A 19,989-nucleotide genomic window follows, 5' to 3' on the forward strand; every position below is an offset into this window, starting at 1 on the left:
GGCAGAAGCTGTATACGTTCATTTTTTAGTTGTGGGTAAGTAACACTCTAATTACCTCATAACAAAATTAAACAAAATGAGACTGTCACACTGACTCCCTTATCTGAGCAAGAAAAAGACCTCACAATTAAGCAAGAGCTGAGAGTGTTGTGGATTCAGCATTCAGTAAGTGATGAGTGAAAAATAAAACATCACCTTCTAACGCCTAATTAAGTCAACACAGCAGCAATAATAAAAGGCTAAGGACAGCAGTGAGTAAGTATGCCTGGAAACACTAAATTTTAGATTACTTTCATGACAGCAACATACAGTCATGTTCCCACACAACTGGCTGGAACAGGAGCACCACTTTAAAGGATCACAGGCTGAATGTGTGTTTTAAACAAAAGTCAATGTTAGGGAAGTCATTAATGTGCACCAACAAATATATGTACATGTTTGAAACCTAACATCTGATCACATACCTGTGTCAGTTCCTGTAAATAGCAAAACATAATTTATTTTTTTTTTTAAATAACTGCTGGGAAACTGTAATTAACAGGATACAATTATGGAACAACTGAGAAATACTTAAAATCAACCCAGAAACTTCCTGTTTATGATTATTACCTATAAGTATAAGAATGTATAAAACAACTGGAGAAAGCAAGTTAGCATCCTATCTAGTCAAAGAGCAAAATACATATCATAATTTAAACAAACAAAAAAATAAACCGCAAACCACATAAAGCCCAACAATTCTAGACAACAGAGCATACACTTTAAATACACTCATGGCAGTTTGGGTTTAAGGTCTTTTGAAATAAACTGTGCTTATTTATTTATAGAGCTATCATCACTATGTCTCTAGATGCACTACAAAATGAGAAAACCCACTAATTTTAATTAAAGCTGAACTAAAACTCACATGGAAATATCCATTGCAATGACAGAAGGCAAAAAGCAAACATACACACACAGATTGAAGAAAGAAAGAAAAAAACATATCCAGAATAAATGACCTGTAAAGAAAGACTTTGCTTACACAGGAAGTTTGAATAAATTCTATAAAAGCAGTTAAATTACAGAGAAATCTATTTGCTTTGATCTAATCCAACAAAACGCTCATAAATAATAACAAGATTTTGGGATGAACCAAACACCTTGAAAGGGTTGCAGTCTAGCCTGAGCTACCGGGCTACCAATGGAACTAGTATTACAGCCGCACAGAAAGAAATACATAAATGCATAAATATTAAACTTTTAATTGGCTGATGTACTGTCACAGTGGGGGAACTGGTGGATACAGCCCTCTCAAACCCACTCTATTTACAGAGATGAAAAAGAACAGCATGCAAATAGTAAAAAGAGATAAAACACTTTAACAACCCTACAGAATTGCAGCAGCAATCTTCTAGCAGAAACGGATTAATTAGCAACAAAGGCAAACGGCCATTTGCCTTAAATTATCAGTTCTTCTACATGATCATTATTATTCGCTAGGAAAATCTTTGTACCTTCCTAGCCATTATCTAAATACCTAAGATAGGACGGCGCAGTGTACAAAGCAACTGAAAGCTTTGAAGCTAGCTGAAATCCCAGACGAAGCACATTTGTTCCATGAAGCCATTTGTTGCAAGCACACCCCAATCTGACAAACGCATTTGACATGATACAAGAAAATGCCAACAGACTGACACACAAAAAAAATACAAAATAATAATGCTTATTTTCTTGATGAAAGAATCCTGTCAGTGCTCCTTTCCCAAACTCACTCTTTTCCTCTCAAGGGATGCATTCATGTTATGGGCACGTCATGCACAAATTTGAACTTTGGATTTAAACCCTTGCTTCACTTGCATTTAAATTATGTAAATATCAAGCCCAAGCCCTGTGAAATCCAAAACAGAGAGCATCTCAGCCTGGTTCAGGAAAAAACAGGCTTGTCTTCTTCCTCCTATACATTTTGAACGGGCTAGTGTAGGGCCAGTCTAATATTTATTCTCCTTTTAGATTGTTATGTGGTGCTTTGAAACTTGTCTCATTCCTGCCTCCAATTTTCTCTTGTACAACTTTTACTTCTCAGCATCATGAATAATCATTTGCCATGTAAGTCGATGTCAAGTTACGATTCAGACAGTGCAAAACCTGCCTTCTTTTGGTAAAGATTTCACTATCAGAAGGTGGCTGGAAATGGTTAGTAGTGAATCTAAGCCACAGCCGTGCAAATAAAAACTTTATCCCTGGCCAAGGGGAGGGATGTCAAGAAAAGATATTTGTGTCAGCTGTTCCTTCCTGCCACTACTGACAGGATAATCACTGGCTTTTTGAACTCATTAGCCTGCAATTAATTGACAAATAGACAGGGTGGCTGGCAAACACCATTGACTTTGCAGCAGCACCCCATCAGCAGTTATCCTCCATTTCTACAGCATTAGCAGCAGCCAAGATGGTTGCGCTACAGACCTGCTATACCTATCTTTGAAGATGAACAACCGCACCACCAATTTGGAACTAAGTGGTGCAATACAGATGCTCAAACACAGGTACCTACTGGTACCTCAGCTGTCCCAGAGTGACCTATGCGACCATCAGTTGGCGCAGAACGCCACCCAACCTCGTGTCCTATCTGCCAGACCCACGCCTGTACCTCAGAGAGCCCACTGGGATGATGTGGCACTAGATGCTCGTAGGCAAGCATAGCTGCCCGCATTTTGACGTGGCATACCGACCCTCACACAAAGTCCATCTCCTCCGTCATGTGATTTTGTGCCCGGGCTCAGCAAAAGACTCCAGGCACTGCATAGCTCATTTCCCTCCCGATAAACCCATTTTCCAGGATAGAAGTCAGTCTGTGGTAATTTCTTCCTAGCAGGAGAAAACACTTCTTTTGCCACGATTATAATCTAACACAGAGCTAGAGACGAACAAAGGCAGTAAGTAAATCCCACTTTCAAAATGGAGTCTACTCGATAACATGCAGAGAAAGCCAGTTCCCTGCTGTGATCATGAACACAATACAAGTTCCCCATGCCATAACAGTTGCTTAAAATGACATGCCTACAAACCGTATCTTGGCAGACTGGAGAGGTAGGTCTGGTCTACATTTAAGATATGCTAACATACTTATGGCTATATAGGAATTAACTTTTTCCATGCCAGCAAAAGCCCTAGAAAAGATATAGTTACACTGGCCAAAAAAAGGAGAGAGATGGAAAGAAAGAGGAAACCAGACAGACCTTTTGGGGCAACCAACTTAAACAGGGTCCAAACAATGCTTTCAAAAAACTGCGAACATAACCTGTCTCCTCTCAAAGTTTTTTAAAGACAAAATTACAGTTTTCAAGTACAGAGCAGGCAAAAATTACGTTCATAACAGGACACTAAATGATGATGTCTCCTCCTCCGGCTCCAGCATAGGCAATAAAATCCTATGAAGAAAAAAAATAATAAAAATCCCTAGCTTGCTATTTTAAATAGACCCTCAAATTAAGGTCAAAGAAAGCAAGCCAATCAGGGAATCGGCACGCAACAAGAACTCGAATACCCCAAGGAAAAGAGCCCCACAGATTATCCAAAACCATAAGAGGGAAGGAGAAGTCTCAGCTCTTGCTCACTTTGCATTAACAAAGTGCCTGAAATCACATACTTTCATTCCTTGACACAGCTATAAAAGAATGTAAAGAAAAAAACTGCCATGCAAAATAGGGCACTTCGATTTCTCAACAGCCAAAACTTCACGATACATTTTTAAAAGGGGTCACTTTCTCAAAATATCAGATGTTTTTTCCTCACTCCTGCCAAATGCAGGCAATTTTCTTAATAATTTTCACCTTTGCACTGTTGAACATAATGGGACAAATAATACACGATGCACAAATAAGTCATAATGCTCTGTGCAAGTTAATAGGAGCAGTCAAATGCTGAATGCATGATAAATCTAGACCTGAAAGTGAAATATGCCTTCTAATTAAAAATCAATTATTAAAACCAGTAAAGAATGAAAAGAAAAAAAGGTTCACTCACCAAACTCATAATGAAATCCTGGAAACTTCAGAGTTATTTGAAAAGCAGAAAGAAACATCTTCAACATCTATATTTAACTAAAGATTCTTCTAAGACTCTATCGTGGGTTTTTCGATTCTATGATTAAACAGTTCTGTGAAAAATTGTTTCTGGTGTCTTTTGTGCTTTTATCTCTTCATTCCAAATGGTCATGAAAATGAAAAGACAGCATTTAAATGGGGAAAGCAAGAACAAATCATTACTCTGGCTCTGGGAAATCAAAGTACGCGGATGCCCTGATGTGGCTCCAAGGTGACGCAGGGATGACAGGCAGCTGCCCAAAACCACCAGCACCTGAACTTATATCCAAATGCGCTACATTTACTGACAACATCGCCCACTGGGGTCCTCAACAGTTCTCCTCCGGAAGATGGTTTTAACAAACATATCGAGTCATTCGCAAACGTTACATCAGGGTGTTCAAATAACTATTTCCAACTAATTTGTGTTCAATTCTGGAAAGATTTCTAACAGAGAACAACTCAAGAGCAGCTCAAAATCACAAAACCTGTTGCATGAGCTTAGACAAGTGGAAATTTCTGGTTTTCATTTTCTGTAAAACTAAGATATGTATTCATACCCCCAGCAGTGACAAAGAGATTAAATTAATGAGTGTTACTGAAGAGATCTGAATCCCATTATTGGATAAACTACACTGGTATTATGCATTATCATAAATATTCAGCATCTGCAATCAAAAGAAGGCTTTGGTGTTTACGTATATAATAAAGTTTTAATAATTCACTAGCAATATTTCATGCGGAGCGCTGCTGCCACTTCCTTCTGGAAAAAGGGGAAAAAAAAAATGTATCCAGAATTTTAAATCCAAAATCCTTCAGTTGGAAACAAAACAATCCTTTCTACAGAGAAATGCACATTGTCAGTGACGAGTCATTTTGCCAAGAAGCAGGGGCTCCGGTTTTCGTCTGCCTGCGGCAGGCGGGCGGGTCGGTCAGGGGCGCCTCCATCTTGTGCTCCCCCTGGGCAAGCTCCAGCCCCCAGGCCCGCGCACCCTTCCCCTCCTCCGAAAGGGCACAGGCAGTGCATGCACCCAAGGATGGAGACACGGACACCCCAAGGTGGCTGCCCAAACTTGGGAGTACTTTGGCAACAAAATTCTCACAATTTTTCCTCAAAAGACTTGGAAAAACCTAAGCAAGTGCACTGCGAGGACACGTCAGCCATCCTACACAAGGGCACCCCCAGAGCACAAATGCAGCCCCTCAACCATCAGCCGTCAAACTCTAAGCCATAAAATAGTCAAATTTAGTATTTTACCTGCATCACAAGCAACGGGGCATGTTGTCATCCTTCCACCGGAGATCCAAAGGATCCGGCATCATGTTTTGTGGAGTTCTGGCCAGGGGCAGTCTGCAGGGAGCCCTCCTCTGTGGGAGGACCCAAGGGACCTACTGTGTGCCAAAACTCAACCTGCCACAGAAGCTTCCCAATGCCACTGAGGAAAATTGTTCCAGATGGTGGGTACAAGCCCAAAATGCTGCCAGGGCAGGAGGAGGGAGGGGAGAAGCAGGAGAGAAGGTGCAGCAGCCCACTGCCCCAGCCTCCTGCGCTGCCATCACCTCAGCCCGCCCTGAGGGGACAGGAGACCAGGAAGTTGGGGGGGGGGGGGGCAGGTGTTTTTCATTGCCAATACCTTAACTTGAGTGAGTACTCCCCCACTTCAAGCACAAAAAATACAGGAAAAATCCCCCCTTGACTGGCAGTGTGGGCTCATCCCATCTGCCACAGAAGGAGAGCCACGTTATCTTGTGCCACGCTGATCGGACATCAGCTTTTGAAGTATGGTCCAGCTGAATAAATACCACAGAAAGTCAATAGCCAAATCCTTTCAGCAGCAGCAGTGCTCTGGGAACCTGATTGGAATTTGAACATTTGCATTGATTTATATTTTTCTATTTTTTTTGACTTTACCAGCTGGGAGCAAGCACTGGAGAGAAGGTACATGGATGGCTCCGCAGGAACATGAACGGCTAGCAAAGGATTACCTTTTAAAGGATTATCTCTTAAATAAAGAAAAATTCGGTATACTGCAAACAACTAACTCGCATCAAAAGAAACAGATTAATCCAACAGGATTACCAGGTAAGGCTTCCCTGTACTTTAATGTCCAGACACACAGCTGAGAAATATGAACTCTTTTATTTAGAGCGGGTGCAGTTGTCCAGCACCTTTTCCTTGTCCAGAAATAAGAGAGGCCCGTTCAGTTAAGGCTGTTAAAACAAAAGCTTTGAGGACTTGTCCTCAAGCCTCACAAGCAACAGGGATCTTCTGTCTTTTTACAGAGGCCTTTCCTTTAACCTTGCATATGTAAGCTCTGATCATCAAGTCCTTTTAACTCCAGCCAGGAAGGAAGATTAGTCCCTACCCGTACTGCTCCTGCACTGTGAAATTTCCAGAACTGAGCTCTTTTGCTTCCCTCTGGGAGGGAGGGGAAGTCACAGAAAACTGAGATCAAGCTTTTCATGTGTTTTGGTGGTTTTGGGGTTTTGATTTTTTTTTTTTTTCCTGAGTTGTTAACACTCATGTAAGCTGCTACAGCCACAGTACTACAAAAAGCAAAATAGCATCGATCTACAGCACCCACGTATTTGGAAACAATACCCACTACGTGCGCTTACGCTTCTCTGTCTTACTAATGTACATGTTGTTAGCATCTCTTACATGCACCAAAGATTTGTATTGAAATCTACTTAAGTATTCCAGAAAGCAAAAGGGGGTAAGCAACCAGGGTTTTTAAAAAAGTGAAAATAAAACCTCATGAACTTACTAAAATGAGTTTTTACCATGCTTTAATTATTTAACTTTTTTTAAAAAAAAGCTATTTACTTAACATGCATTCAGGGTTCCCTTGAAGTAAATTAAACAAAAATCCTAACTACTTAAACACAACATAACATAAGGCAGTTCAGTTCCTTCATGTTTCAGTTAGCCCCATATACGGGTCAGCCCCAGCCTAATTGAGAGGGGAACCCAGATTCAGCAGCAGGCACACACCCTGCCCCTTGATGATAGGAAATGTTATTGACTTGGGTGAGTTTTTCCATCTAATAATTTTACTTTTCTACCTTTTGAGCCTACCATACATAGTTTCACAACCAACTAAACACCACATTTGCTCAGCATATACGTCACATTTATTTAAGAATAAGTACAGCATTAAGCAAAGACTCACCTCCCCCACCTCCAAGAAGGCTGGAATTGGCTGCAAGAAGAACAAAAAGAGAATTGTTAGCATTGAGCTTCCTAAACATAGATGGAACCAAAACAGAAGATGTTTCATAAGAGACTTTCCAGTGTTTCAGTAACTTTGCTACTCTCCAATTATCCAAAAACATTTACTGCAAAACCAAACATTTATGTAAATCATAATTGCAATCTTTATCTTTGCACTCTTTTGCAATATCTTTAAACATGTAGTCTAATAAATAAAACAGTAATACAGTTATTAATGCTTAATGTGTTGAATAGCTTCTGAAATTACAATCTTGAATTTATAATTCTATAAACCACATTCCTTTTTGATTCCCAAATGAAGTAAAAGTCTTTCATTTTAAAGAAACTTAAATAGACTTTGATGCAACTTTTGGTTAGCTCTCCTTGTTTTCTATGACATGGGACCTTTGAGAATAAGGGTGAGAAACCTTGGTCCCATTGGTATCAAAGGGTGTTTTACCATTGTATGCAATTAAGTTGGGATTTCACTCAGTATGCTTAATTGCCTCTGTAGTGTAACCATCCAGCTATCCATGCCAGAAACAGATAAATCACTTATGGAAAGCAATTTTCAGAGCATGGTGATACAAGATGGTCCTTCAAATTAAGCTAGCACAATTGGAGCCATGCCAAACATTTTCCTTTCACTGCCTAGGGAAAAACAGAAGGAAAGCCTAGGCTTCTCAGCCTGTCTCGAGTAAAGTATTCACCCTTTGCACGTGTGGGAAACAAATCCCTGTCCTATTGTAATATAGATAAAACACAGTATAAAAGCAAGAATATAACGGATGGCCACAGATATTTCTTATTGCTTGCTGATGAGTGAAGGAGCAGCAAGGCATCAAACCATTTCCTGCTCCAGGACGACGGTAGATGGCAAGATACACAGAATAAACTAGGTATTTTCCAGTATAAAAACTTTCTACTGTTATACATTATTGTTTCTATGATACCCCTCTGCTTTCTAAACAGAAGACTGTAAACAGCAAAATCCCTGGCTGTTGTTTTTTTCCATCAACTTCTTGAGACTTCTACAAAAAAATCAACAGTTACCTTGGTCTTCCTCATTCCTTTTTCAGAAATTCTACAAACATCTTTGACTTAACATCCACTTTCAGCTCAACCATTTGCAGCCAGCTTTCCCTGACACTGCAGTGAAACTGTCGTCATCAAAAAGCTAGATTTTCCATCAAAGTATCATACCCAAGATCTCCAATTTTAAAAGCAACATATACCATTAATAGTATTATCTTACAGTGACTCAAGAAGTAGCTCTAGATTATCCAAAATGCAATGCTCTTTAAAGAAATAAATATGCAGCTTTATATCCAGCATAGCTGACAAAATCAAATCAAAATAAACAGTAAACGACAGGGACAGTTATCCACACTTGGACTAGTTGCTCCTACACTCATTGAGTGAGTGAATTGTTGAGACCAAGACCTAGAGGGATGTTCTTCTGCATCTTTCTGGTCCAAGTCTGGGTCTAATACTCTGGAAGACTACATAAGAAGAGGAAAAGGACTTGGGGGTGCTGGCGGACGAGAGGCTCAACGTGAGCCGTCAGTGTGCACGAGCAGCCCAGAAAGCCAATCGTATCCTGGGCTGCATCAGGAGAAGCATGGCCAGCAGGTCGAGGGAGGTGATTCTCCCCCTCTACTCCACTCTCGTGAGACCCCACCTGGAGTACTGCGCCCAATTCCAGAGCCCCTACTATAAGAAAGATATGGACGTGCTGGAACGTGTCCAGAGAAGGGCCATGAGGATGATCAGAAGCACCTCTCCTATGAGGACAGACTGAGAGAGTTGGGGTTGTTCAGTCTGGAGAAAAGAAGGCTCCAAGAAGCCCTTATAGTGGCCTACGAGTATCTTAAGGGGGCCTACAAGAAACTTGGTGAGGGACTTCTTAGGATGTCGGGTAATGGTAGGACTAGAGGGAATGGATTAAAACTAGAGATGGGTCAATTCAGACTGGACGTTAGGAAGAAGTTCTTCACCATGAGGGTGGTGAGACACTGGAACAGGTTGCCCAGAGAGGTGGTGGAAGCCCCATCCCTGGAAGTTTTTAAGGCCAGGCTGGATGGGGCTCTGAGCAACCTGATCTAGTGGGAGATGTCCCTGCCCAGGGCAGGGGGGTTGGAACTAGATGGTCTTTAAGGTCCCTTCCAACCCTAACAATTCTGTGATTCTATAAAGGAAAATGGGGTAAATAATCTTTTCTTCTAAAACAAAGCCACTTGTAGCCATTTTCAAAGAAGTGCCTGACTTCCTTTTTGCTGGCTGGATTCTTCCCTCAGATGCAACTCAGAAACCATCTGAAAACTATCCACTATTGTTTTCATTCAGATTTCTGACACGTCACTGAGGTGAACTGGCTCATGGAGAGACACCCAAGTGGCAGAACGGTGTGGCTGGAAAAGAGAAGATGGGGCAACACAGTTTGGAGAAGACAGAACAAATCCTCCCTTTTGGCTGTCACATACCGTTATATTAGCTCAAGATCCTTAAAACTTTCATGTGTCTATACCCCATGGATCAACTACACTGCTAGGACATCACTGTCACAGTTACTTTGCTTTTACAGAGCATAAAAAGACCGCTTCAGACTTCGGGCTATCTTCTACAAAGTGCTAGCAGGGAACAAATATTGCCATATATAAATTGCCTTTGAAAAAGATACAATGATAGTAATAATAAATGCGTGCAGATTTATATTGCAAAGAGTGCCACTGAACTTCAGTCTTTCTATATTTGCCTGCTCTTGCCCTCACTGAAACTTAACAGTAAAGAAAGACACAAATTAAAAACAGCCCCACACATTTCCACAGCAGCTTCCAAAGGACTCCTGTAACAAGTAACATCACCTTCCCTGCAGTAAAGCAAGCAGATCTGAGACAAAATTCACCATACTTCATATCAGAAGAAAATAAGAGTAACAAAATGTCATCTACTGCCATAAATCTGCTATTCAAGATTATTCTTTTTGGCACTGCAGAATGCACCTACAATTACCATTCTAGTTCTCGAATGAGTCAAATTCTAGGATTTCAGTTATTATGTTTGAAAGACTTAAGAGACACAGCTAAGACCTGCTATACCTCACTGTAACCAAAGTTTCCACTGCTAAAAAAGTCTCTTCTGATACCCAGCCAACATCCCCATTGCAAACTCTCATTTGCTGGCTTCTCAGAGAATTATGTTTCTCTCATTAACTTTTCCTGACAACGTTCATCTTTCCAATACTTTCTAAAAATTGTTAATAATGTACAGTATAACTCAGGATAACACACTTCTCTATAGAAACAGCAAAAACAGCTCAAACAGATTTTTGGCTGCAATGCATCTATTACAGCTATTGAAATTGCAGTAATAATTCATAGGCACTTTTTTTTTTAAGCATTATGCTTGACTATTAGGAGGAAAATCAAATCATTTTCCTATGACGACAAGAAAGAACATGACTGAATTATATTTACAGCACCCTTTCCAGAAAGATAATATGTCACTCAAAAAGCAAGAACATTTTTATTTTCAGATTTTTCAGACTGTGCCTAAAAGGTTGAATAAAATATAACTCTCTTTCCATCTTTGGGAAAGCCTCACCACTAAAGAAGAAACTTCTTGTCACTTAGCACTAAAGAACACTTTTCCCCAGCCAGAGGTGGGGATTTTCACCCAGATGCAGAGAGCAGGTCGGCACAGCCCCATGGCTGTCATCACATCACACAATGTTGGAGCAAGTATTGTCTCTCTTCTCGGTCCCCCGGTGTTAATCTACAGCTGCATTTTGTCCATCCATGCTCCCAAATGACCAAGTCTTGCCGAACACTTTGAAAGCAGCTCCTGCTGCAGAGGTTCAGCTGTGGGTAGGTGTGAGCAACCAGCGGTGGGACTCTGAGACCTTCCAACCTGCAAACTCGGTGCAGACCAAATTGCTCCCCAGGTTGCACCACAACACTGTGTGCACATACAACTCCCCCACCTGACTCGGGGCCTGCCCAGCCGTAGGTAGTACACGTTAACACATTTGTAGACAACTAGTAAATCCATCTTCGCTATCCTCTTGTCCTTATTTCTCTATTGCACAGCTGCACAAGATTCTCAAGTTGTAGGAGACTTGGGGTGGGAGGAAGGAGGAAGACTGAATTGCTACCAAGTTACCAAGGCAAAGAACCGTAAAAGAAAACAAACAAGCATAAGGGAGGCTTCCAAAGAAATCTGAGGTAAAGACTTCTCGCACCTCATTTCATTCCCCGCGTCACCCCTTCAAGTCGACCTGCCCAACCTTTCTAAAATTGCCTCCTTACGAACTACAGTCTGCAATAGATTCCTGGGCATTAATTCTGAAAATCCACTCACGATACAAACCTTGAAACACGTACTCATTTATACTAAGAGGAGTGATGACACAGAGCGCTCAGGCAGCCAGCAGACTACGTACTTTCTTCTCAAACTGAAATGTAACACGCATTGATAAAGCCCCATCCAAAACATCTCACTTGGCGATGGCCCGCAAGTGGCAGCAGAGGTGAGAACTCATCTAATTTTAAATATTTTTCCCAGCACCAGTAACATAGGCTTCAATTAAAAAAAAAAAAAATAAAAAAAAACAACTCCTGACATATTTGGGGATCAGTTCCTGTGGTGTATTTTAAATAGCTGCTTCAGGATGAGGCAAATCACAGCACAGGAGATGCTGCGCATCGCCACGACTTTAAACGGAGTCGTGAACTCTGCATTTTGAGAAGCAGATCTCACCTTCACAGTCTGCCTCAGTACAGCAAACAGAAATACATCTAGAAGTAGTAATATGGCTTTCAGCCCTTTAGTTCTAGGTTTCTTTTTATTCGATACATTAGAAGGATTAGCAGAAAAAAGTGTTCCTACAAAGTTCAGGCTCATCTCTCAGAAAAAATCCACTTAAAAGAAAAAAACAGTGTCTAATCACTGAGTATAACGATTCAGCCCTTAATGAGATGTTTATGACCCCAGATGCAACTGGAAATTCAGTACTTCAAATGACTTGGCACCTCAAAGGACTAGACTTTTATGCATTTTAACACAGAGCAGCAGCACCAGGACAGTGCTACCAAATAAACTCCATGAACCCTATTCAGCTCTACCACCAAAACTCCACTCTTGCTCTGAGAAACAAAATTTCTTCCAAAACACTTCTGTTGGGAGAAAGGAAAAAAAGAAAAGAAAACAGAAGACCTGGAAGGAAAGAATTTAAAGGAAGCTTAGTTTCTCATTATGGAATACCCACAATGAAACACGAGGTTACTAAAATGTACAAATTTGAATCATGAATATACCAGCATATTTGACAAAAAAGAACTGGACACGAATGTTTTAAATCTCAGCCCTCTTAATGAGTTAAGTCATACAGCTTTCCAACACTTTTTTTGACTGAATAAGCAGACCAGAAACTCTAGCACAGGTCTCGACGTTTTCCTCAATGTTCCTTTACAACAGCATCCTTGCCAAGAAGCAGGATTATTTGAAATTTTGTGGAAAGCAAATGAATGCTGAAGAAGTCCACCTCAAATGAAACTGAAAATCTTTCTGCTCTGCAAGCCAAAAGGTATGAAAAGTGAGAAAGGATGTATGCATGCGTTGCTTAAACAGACATTTGCAGACACGGAATTATTTTTTCTGCTGTCAATTCTGTGGAATTTAGAGAATAGAAAAGATGCGAATACCAATTTTCGTGATGTCTCTGGAGATAACATGCTTTTAGCTTTGTTAACAACATAGCTGAATAACTCTGGTTACTTTTTGTTGGCATATACTCATCTGACAACATTTTAAAAACGTAAATTCTTCTGGGAGCATGTCTTTGTCAAGTATTAATGGCACTAGTAACTTAAATTGACATCTATGTCATGCAGCCATGCATCTGTCAGTATAATAAAAATATACTTTTAAAAGATTACTTGATATTGTCTGACTTTGGCAGCAGATGTTTGAGCTTATTTTGATGTAAAAAAGATTAAATATTTTTGTCAATACTTTCTAATTGTGAAATTTATTCAAGCCGACATCTTTATAACTGGCAGCGTTGTAAGATGCAAGACATTCTATTGCCTCAGACACCATTTTTATTCATCAATAAAACATCATAACAGGCAGCTGGTGAGCAGAGTACCAGTAATTTATGGAACGGGAAGCTACATTTCTTCTACGTGTTTTGTGAGACATCCTTACCTGTCACTACATTTTGTTTGATCTTTTCTCAAGGAAGCAGAGAGAACAAGGCAGAGTGAGCTAACAACTGCACCTTGTGCATTCAATCATTTTTAACACGAGATGTGCCTCGGTGCCTTCAAGTAAAAATGCGTTAGGCTTAAAGATCATGAGGTATATATCGTAAATAAAATACAGCCATATACAGTATACTACAGTAGAGTCACCACTGTAATTAACTTTACTCAAAATACTTCCTTGCACACAAGGCCATGGCAATCCGGAGAGGTAAAATAAAATTATAGTAACAGACTGGGCCAGATTTGCAAACTTATCTGAGTGCCTAATGGTGCAAAGCAGAGACTACTGGAAATTAGAAAACCACCCAGCCTACAAAATAAGATCGACTTGAAACGTTTAGGCACATCAGTAAGTACCGCTATTAGCATCTTCAGATGCCTATACGCCTTCTCTGAACACAGCCTTCAGATACTTACTCAACACGGAGGGTGTGATGATAACCTGCATGCAGCCATGCACCAGAAACAGCTTTGTCATTCAGGTACCAGTGATTTACTCAACTGTTTTCTATGGGGCAGAAGATTTCTACAGACAAGTTGCTTCTCTCTGTGCTTGGAAAGGGCTTTTGCCCCTCTGGACTAACACTGAAGAGCCAAACTGGGATTGAATCCTTTGGCTCATGCACGAGCTGGAGCCTCATGTAGACGGTTGCACCCTGAGTCCAAGGGCAGCGGGCCAGTGCCCGTGGAGGGCTCCTTGGAGCCGCAGCTCCTTGGAGCAACCCCTGCGTTGGCCAAAGGCCTGGCCTCGATCCACTCTGCTCCAACACGCTCCTAAGACGCTTCTGAGTTTAGCCCAATAGTTTGATTGCTTGTAATGGGTGATGGAGGGCACATCATATTCTCAATACACGCTTAAAGACTTGAGCTTCCATGTATTAAGCAATCTTCTCCTTTTCTGCCCACAAAAAACCTCTGTAAATAGAAGCAAAAGTCTACCCAGTCCTATTTTATTGTTAGTAAAAAGTACCAATTTCAAGCTCTCTTTCTAAAAAGCCAAGATGCCCAGAAGCATGACCTAATGGGTCCAAACAATTCAGCTTAAGAAGTTCCCATCAATTGTGATAGCAAAGCAGATGATGCGGGAGACAAAAGAAAGAGACTGAATTTTCTCTGCCTTACTTTTTTCCCAGATACTGAAAGTGCACACTACAAATTTGTCCTGCTTTAAAGATAAATAAAATCTAACGGAAGGCTTTCTACAATTAAAAGTACAGGTTTTGTATTTGAAACAAATAAAATGGCTTTGTGGTTTACTTGTCACACAACCTGTGCTATTCTATTTCTCCCTCACAAATTCTGTATAGAGAACAAATCGTTAAAACTAAGTCTTGCCATCTTTGCAAATAAAGTAGTCATTAACTCCAATTTCAAGCTTGTAAAGGGTATTTCATAGGTAGATTAAGGGGAAAAAAAAATCAGCATACTAGTAAGTGCTCTGGAGTTGATCCTGTCAAGGAAATTGCCTTCACAACATTCTGAATTCAATAAGGAAACAATAACTGTCATAACTTTTCAGTTATTTTTCTTCTTCTAATACATTACCAACTCAATACATAATGTGCATTTATGCAAGAAAGCTATTTTTAAATTTATATATTACACCCATTAAACTTAATCAGTCATATGCAAAGCGCCTCTGAAATCTGATATGCAGAGTAAAGAGAAAAAAAAAAAAACAAACCAGCACCAAACCCACAAACCCCAATGTAGGCAAGGCGGCAGCAGCAGCAGCGTACTGCCAACGCAGTATAGAAATAAGCACACAGCTATCGGTCTGACATTTAAAATTTAGAGTACGTCGGAGGCATACCTTCAAAGTAGAAGGAGCAAAATGACAGGTTTTTACCTTACAGTGAAATACACTAATTGCTTTAATGCAGAGTGAGGGAAAATGAACAGAAATTGAAGCTGACTAACACATACTGAGAAAAACGCAGGAGAGAAAGTGCTTGGCCTAAAGTACTTCCTAAGCACTGCTGTAGAAACTTCCATATGGACTGAAGATTAGGCTCCAACTTTAAAAGGAGCCTAAACTTTCCAGTAGCCTGAGGACTCCAAATCACTGCAATTGCTTCTTGGTGGGGAAGTCAGTCAACCGCAGCAAAAAAAACGTAAGTTAAAAGAATATCCAGAAAACCAGATGAACTTGTTTTTAAGAATGGTATTCACCAGGAGATCTTCAGTCCCAAACACAACTCAGCAAAACAGTTCCAGGTGAAATCCCGCAAAACCAGCAGTTCGCACATTCATACCGATTAAATTCCTACCCTTCATACCCATCCACAGGTATTATTTTCAGCTAGAGAGAAACACCTATTCCAAACCAAAGGAAAGCAAGCAATGAAAAAGGAAAAGGTTTCCCACCAGTGCCTGGTGAAGGACAGTTAGAAGAACCTGTTTGATGAGGCTGATCTCACCCTCGGGAGGGAGAAGACGACAGACTTGTGGAATCAGAAGCTGCCATTTGAAGAGAAAGAGCTAGAAAGGCAAGCACAGGAACGACCATCGTCACGTTTTGCATGAACCCCTGTGCAGAAGGCACGCTCATTTTTCACGTTCCTCTCATTTTTCCTGGCAAAGGTGAGAAAGGCGCAAAGCAGGAATAATTTCATTCTAAAACACAGGCTGATAAATTGTCACACACACACTGCCAGATGCTAAAGGGAAAGCTGTGAATTAAGATTTCATCCATTTTGTGTGTCAATTTGTGGTTTGCTCAACTACTTAAAGTTGCCTTCTAGATTATCAAGGTATTTTAAAATATAGTCGAGCTGAAGCGTAAAGCAACAGGAACTTATTTCAGGGCAGAATAATGAGGAAAAAAATATTCAGGTCTACTGCAGCCACTTCTTCATCTCATAATTTGGGACATTTGTGTGGTTTGTAAATGTAACATTAAAGGGAATCAAAGTGCTGCAGTATATAATTAATCCATTTAAGTAGAGTCATCATCAATATTTAACAGCCTACGCAAAATAGGATAAGAGGTAGTCCTAGGTTCTACCTGCACAATTAGAAAAGCAGTTTTGGTAGCAATTATTTCAAAATAATTAGTGAAATTTATATAATCGTCACATCTTTCCAATATCTCAAAGGTACTGGAACATGTTATCTGGAAAACAGAAAGAAAATGAGAGTGAAGTTCTTTGTGCTTTCTTTGCTTTTGTCTTTTCAAGATTACAACCAGGCCTGAACCTCCCCAACTCCACCTGTGCACAAGAACACTCCAGGAGAGTTTTCTTCTTTTTTTCTTTTTTTTTTTTTTTTTTTTTTAACAGTGGTGTGGTACTTACAGTGTAACTAATCATAAGATTTCATTTCAATTTCCTTCGCAAGGAAATAATTGCATAATACTTGATTTCAAGAAGGAAAATGTCTGATTGCAAAAAGTTTGAATAAAGCCACAGAATCAAAAAGAAATCAAAAGGCGATAAAAACCAACATATTTCAGTCTTGAAACATTCATATTCAACATTCAGGCTTCAAAACAATAAAAAAACCAAACCCTAACTTGTTATGAAATCAAAGGCCACTGCTGAAAAGCAGCTACCCGGGGCCTTGCGCCGACAGCCGCGCAGGGCGTTTTTCCGTCGGTTCAGCAGGAGCAAAAAAGTACCCTGGGGTGCAGGAACAGCCCGTGGGGCTTCCCATTTACTCCAAGGCGGTCGAAAGCAAGGTCAACCCTGGCTGCAGCTGGAGGGCTGGCCTCAGCATTCTGAAGTAAAATAGTAAGTGCCCACACCGCTGCTTTTTCTGAGGGTATTAACGCTCATGAACAACATTCACTTTAAAAAACAAACAAACAAACTTGCCCTACCAAAACATCCCTTGCACTTTTTTTTTCCAGCTATGCAGACAAGACTTCACTTGCAAATTTTGCTGCAAAGTTAGAGGTGTTATTGCACTGGTTTTTGCAAGAGCAGCCTGGAAGGAAGATTTTGACAACGAATTACAAGCTCCTGCAAGCAACTAGCGCAGACATGTAGGATTTGAAGAGCCTGCAAGTAAAGCACTGAAGTAAGGTCTACTTTAAAATATATCCAACTGTGCAAATGTAACATGCTCTGCATATGAAGGTGTTGTGTAACCTCTCCAACGATCCGTCCTTTACAGAGCCTGAAATTGGGAGCTGCTCCCACTGTGGTCAGTGTGAGCCACATTACAGAAGCAGCAGAGAATCCGGTTATGTATTTTACTGTACTTTTTGTGTTTTCAAACACGGGCCCAAACTGTTGCTATAGGGCTAAATATTTGTCTAACGACGGTCATGTATTCCTTTATAAGGGAAAGTGGAACTTAATAACCTGGGTATTTCAGTCAAACCAGGAATAACGCATTACAGTAAGATACAGACTGGACATCCTACACTGTCCATAAGAATATTGTCTCAAATCTTTCTGTGTACTGTTGACAAATATACTATCCATACTTTACCTTATTGTTTCAAAAGGTTACCACCTATAAGCTAAAAAAAAAAAAAAAAAATCCTGAGAAGACCAGAAAAGATTTTAAGAATAACGTGTAGCCATCAACTTACTCTATCAGAGAAATCAGAAATTGCGCCTTTTGTGATAAAATTAAGTCAGCGTAGTCAGAGGGAGATTGATTATCCTCTCCATTTTACTGTTCCTGGAACATACAATCCATAACATGTTTTAAAACGAAGAAACATAATCTAAAGTTCGAAAAAATACAGGAAAAATAGATATTTTTACCGTTAGCATACCATTTTCACATGCCCTGAAAACTCCATTCAGGAACTTTAAAGAAAAGGGAGATCACAAGTAATCAGAATGATGTGAAGGCCTGTAGATATTTTCAAAGGCGTGACAAAGCCAAGAGCCCAGCTGAAATCCCCAGCAGTGACAGTATTTCAGATTGCGTGGGACAATTCCTTGTTCCTGTCAGGTTGTTGGGGGTTTCTTATCTTTCCTAGCTGCGGACCCTCGCGTTTCATGATTGATCTCAACGATCGTCAGGTTGGAGCTGTACTGCTCAGTTACCTGCCTACCAAAAATTGCCCTGCACTTTATCTGCCTGCGTATCAGCTGCGCACCTGCTCCTTGGGTACCCCATGGCTGCCTGAGAAGTAAAGCAGTTTTGTTATCCTCTCAAGATACCTCTTCAACACTAAGATTACAGGCACTTCTTAATGATGAAGGAGATTAAAGCTATTATCAAAAAAAAAAAAAAAAGGCAGTAAATAGGCACTGTTGTTATAAGACTGTGCACTCAAGCAGATAATATCTGGCAGAAGCAGTATTAAGGCTTTGATGAAATATTTATTGAGGTTAGGCTGGACAAGAATCTTTCATTTTCTCTGAAGCGCAACAGGAGGGTAGGCTGGCTGCAGTGCCACACGCCGATAATGCCATGCAGAAAGGGAAATCGTCAAGATGCAACACCTAATCAATAACTTCATTGTATATGCACCAGCGTCATCCCTAAGATTTCCCATCCTTGCTTCCTGCTAATTCCACTGGTCAAGTTTAGATACGGAAATGTCACCCCTTTCAAGCAGGACTATTCCAGTTAGACAATATATTTGAGCTGCCTACAGCAGCCACGTCTTTTGGATGCAAACCAGAAGACCGCATGTGGAAGACTGATTTCCCCAAACGGCCAATGAGGAGATGCAGGCACTATCAGGCAGCAAGGGAGGACATCTGTGTTTTGGGAACCCAAGACGGATGACGTGAATTCACCCTCTTGTGGCAGAGACGCTTGTGGTTAATTTACCATCATCACCACGAGCACTTCCACCACAAATCCTTTCAGCTATAACCGCTACCCAAAACCGCAAGAACTGCTTGTACTTGCTATTTTTGCTAACATTTGCTTTCGTTGCTTCTAGTAACAGTTTGTCCATTGACTCAAGAGTAGTACCACTGGGTAAAGCAAATAAGCGAACCAGTTTGACCCTTTGTCTGGGCCACAGCTCAGTCGCAAGCTTTTTTGTACGCCGCACCACCTAATTGTCAGAGGTATTCTCACTTGAAAGCTTCAATAAAAAGAACTGTGGCTCGCTAATCAGAGCTTAAGGCAGAGGAAATAAAGCCAAAGAAATAATCCTACAAACAATTTCTACAGACAATTAAACTGAAGATAAATTTGGGAAAGCTGATTAATCACTCCAAAATATGCTGCTCCTTTTTTTCCTATTCCTGTGTTTTTAAAGTGTTGATCAAACAAGCACTCCTCTGGTTTTGGTTTTCCCTGTCTTTCTGTAAGGCGAAAAGGGAAACAAACACATGTAGCACAAAAACCACACGAGGATGAATGCGTGCGGTCCGAGTTCAGTCATTTTTCTCCCCAATGCTACAACACACACAGATCAACTATCTCGAGCAACTTTCTAAAAAAACTGTTCTCATTAAGATTGTATTTTAATGAGCTGTCATTCCTTTTCTACCTTATATCAGGAAAATTCAAAATCTTAAGA

The 19,989-nt window shown here is 40.4% G+C and overlaps 1 protein-coding gene across 6 annotated transcripts in view; it reads right to left on the reverse strand.

The window, feature by feature from the left end:
• MACROD2 (mono-ADP ribosylhydrolase 2) overlaps positions 1 to 19,989 on the reverse strand; it is an 890,626-nt gene that overhangs the window by 690,655 nt on the left and 179,982 nt on the right. For all 6 annotated transcript variants that reach the window (XM_074578439.1, XM_074578437.1, XM_074578438.1 and 3 more), the window contains exon 4: positions 7,238 to 7,267. In XM_074578439.1, the coding sequence (XP_074434540.1) occupies positions 7,238 to 7,267 (30 nt within the window). The remainder of the gene's footprint in view (positions 1 to 7,237; positions 7,268 to 19,989) is intronic.

This window comes from Larus michahellis, chromosome 3 (assembly GCF_964199755.1).
Source record: "Larus michahellis chromosome 3, bLarMic1.1, whole genome shotgun sequence".
NCBI classification, from domain to species: domain Eukaryota; kingdom Metazoa; phylum Chordata; class Aves; order Charadriiformes; family Laridae; genus Larus; species Larus michahellis.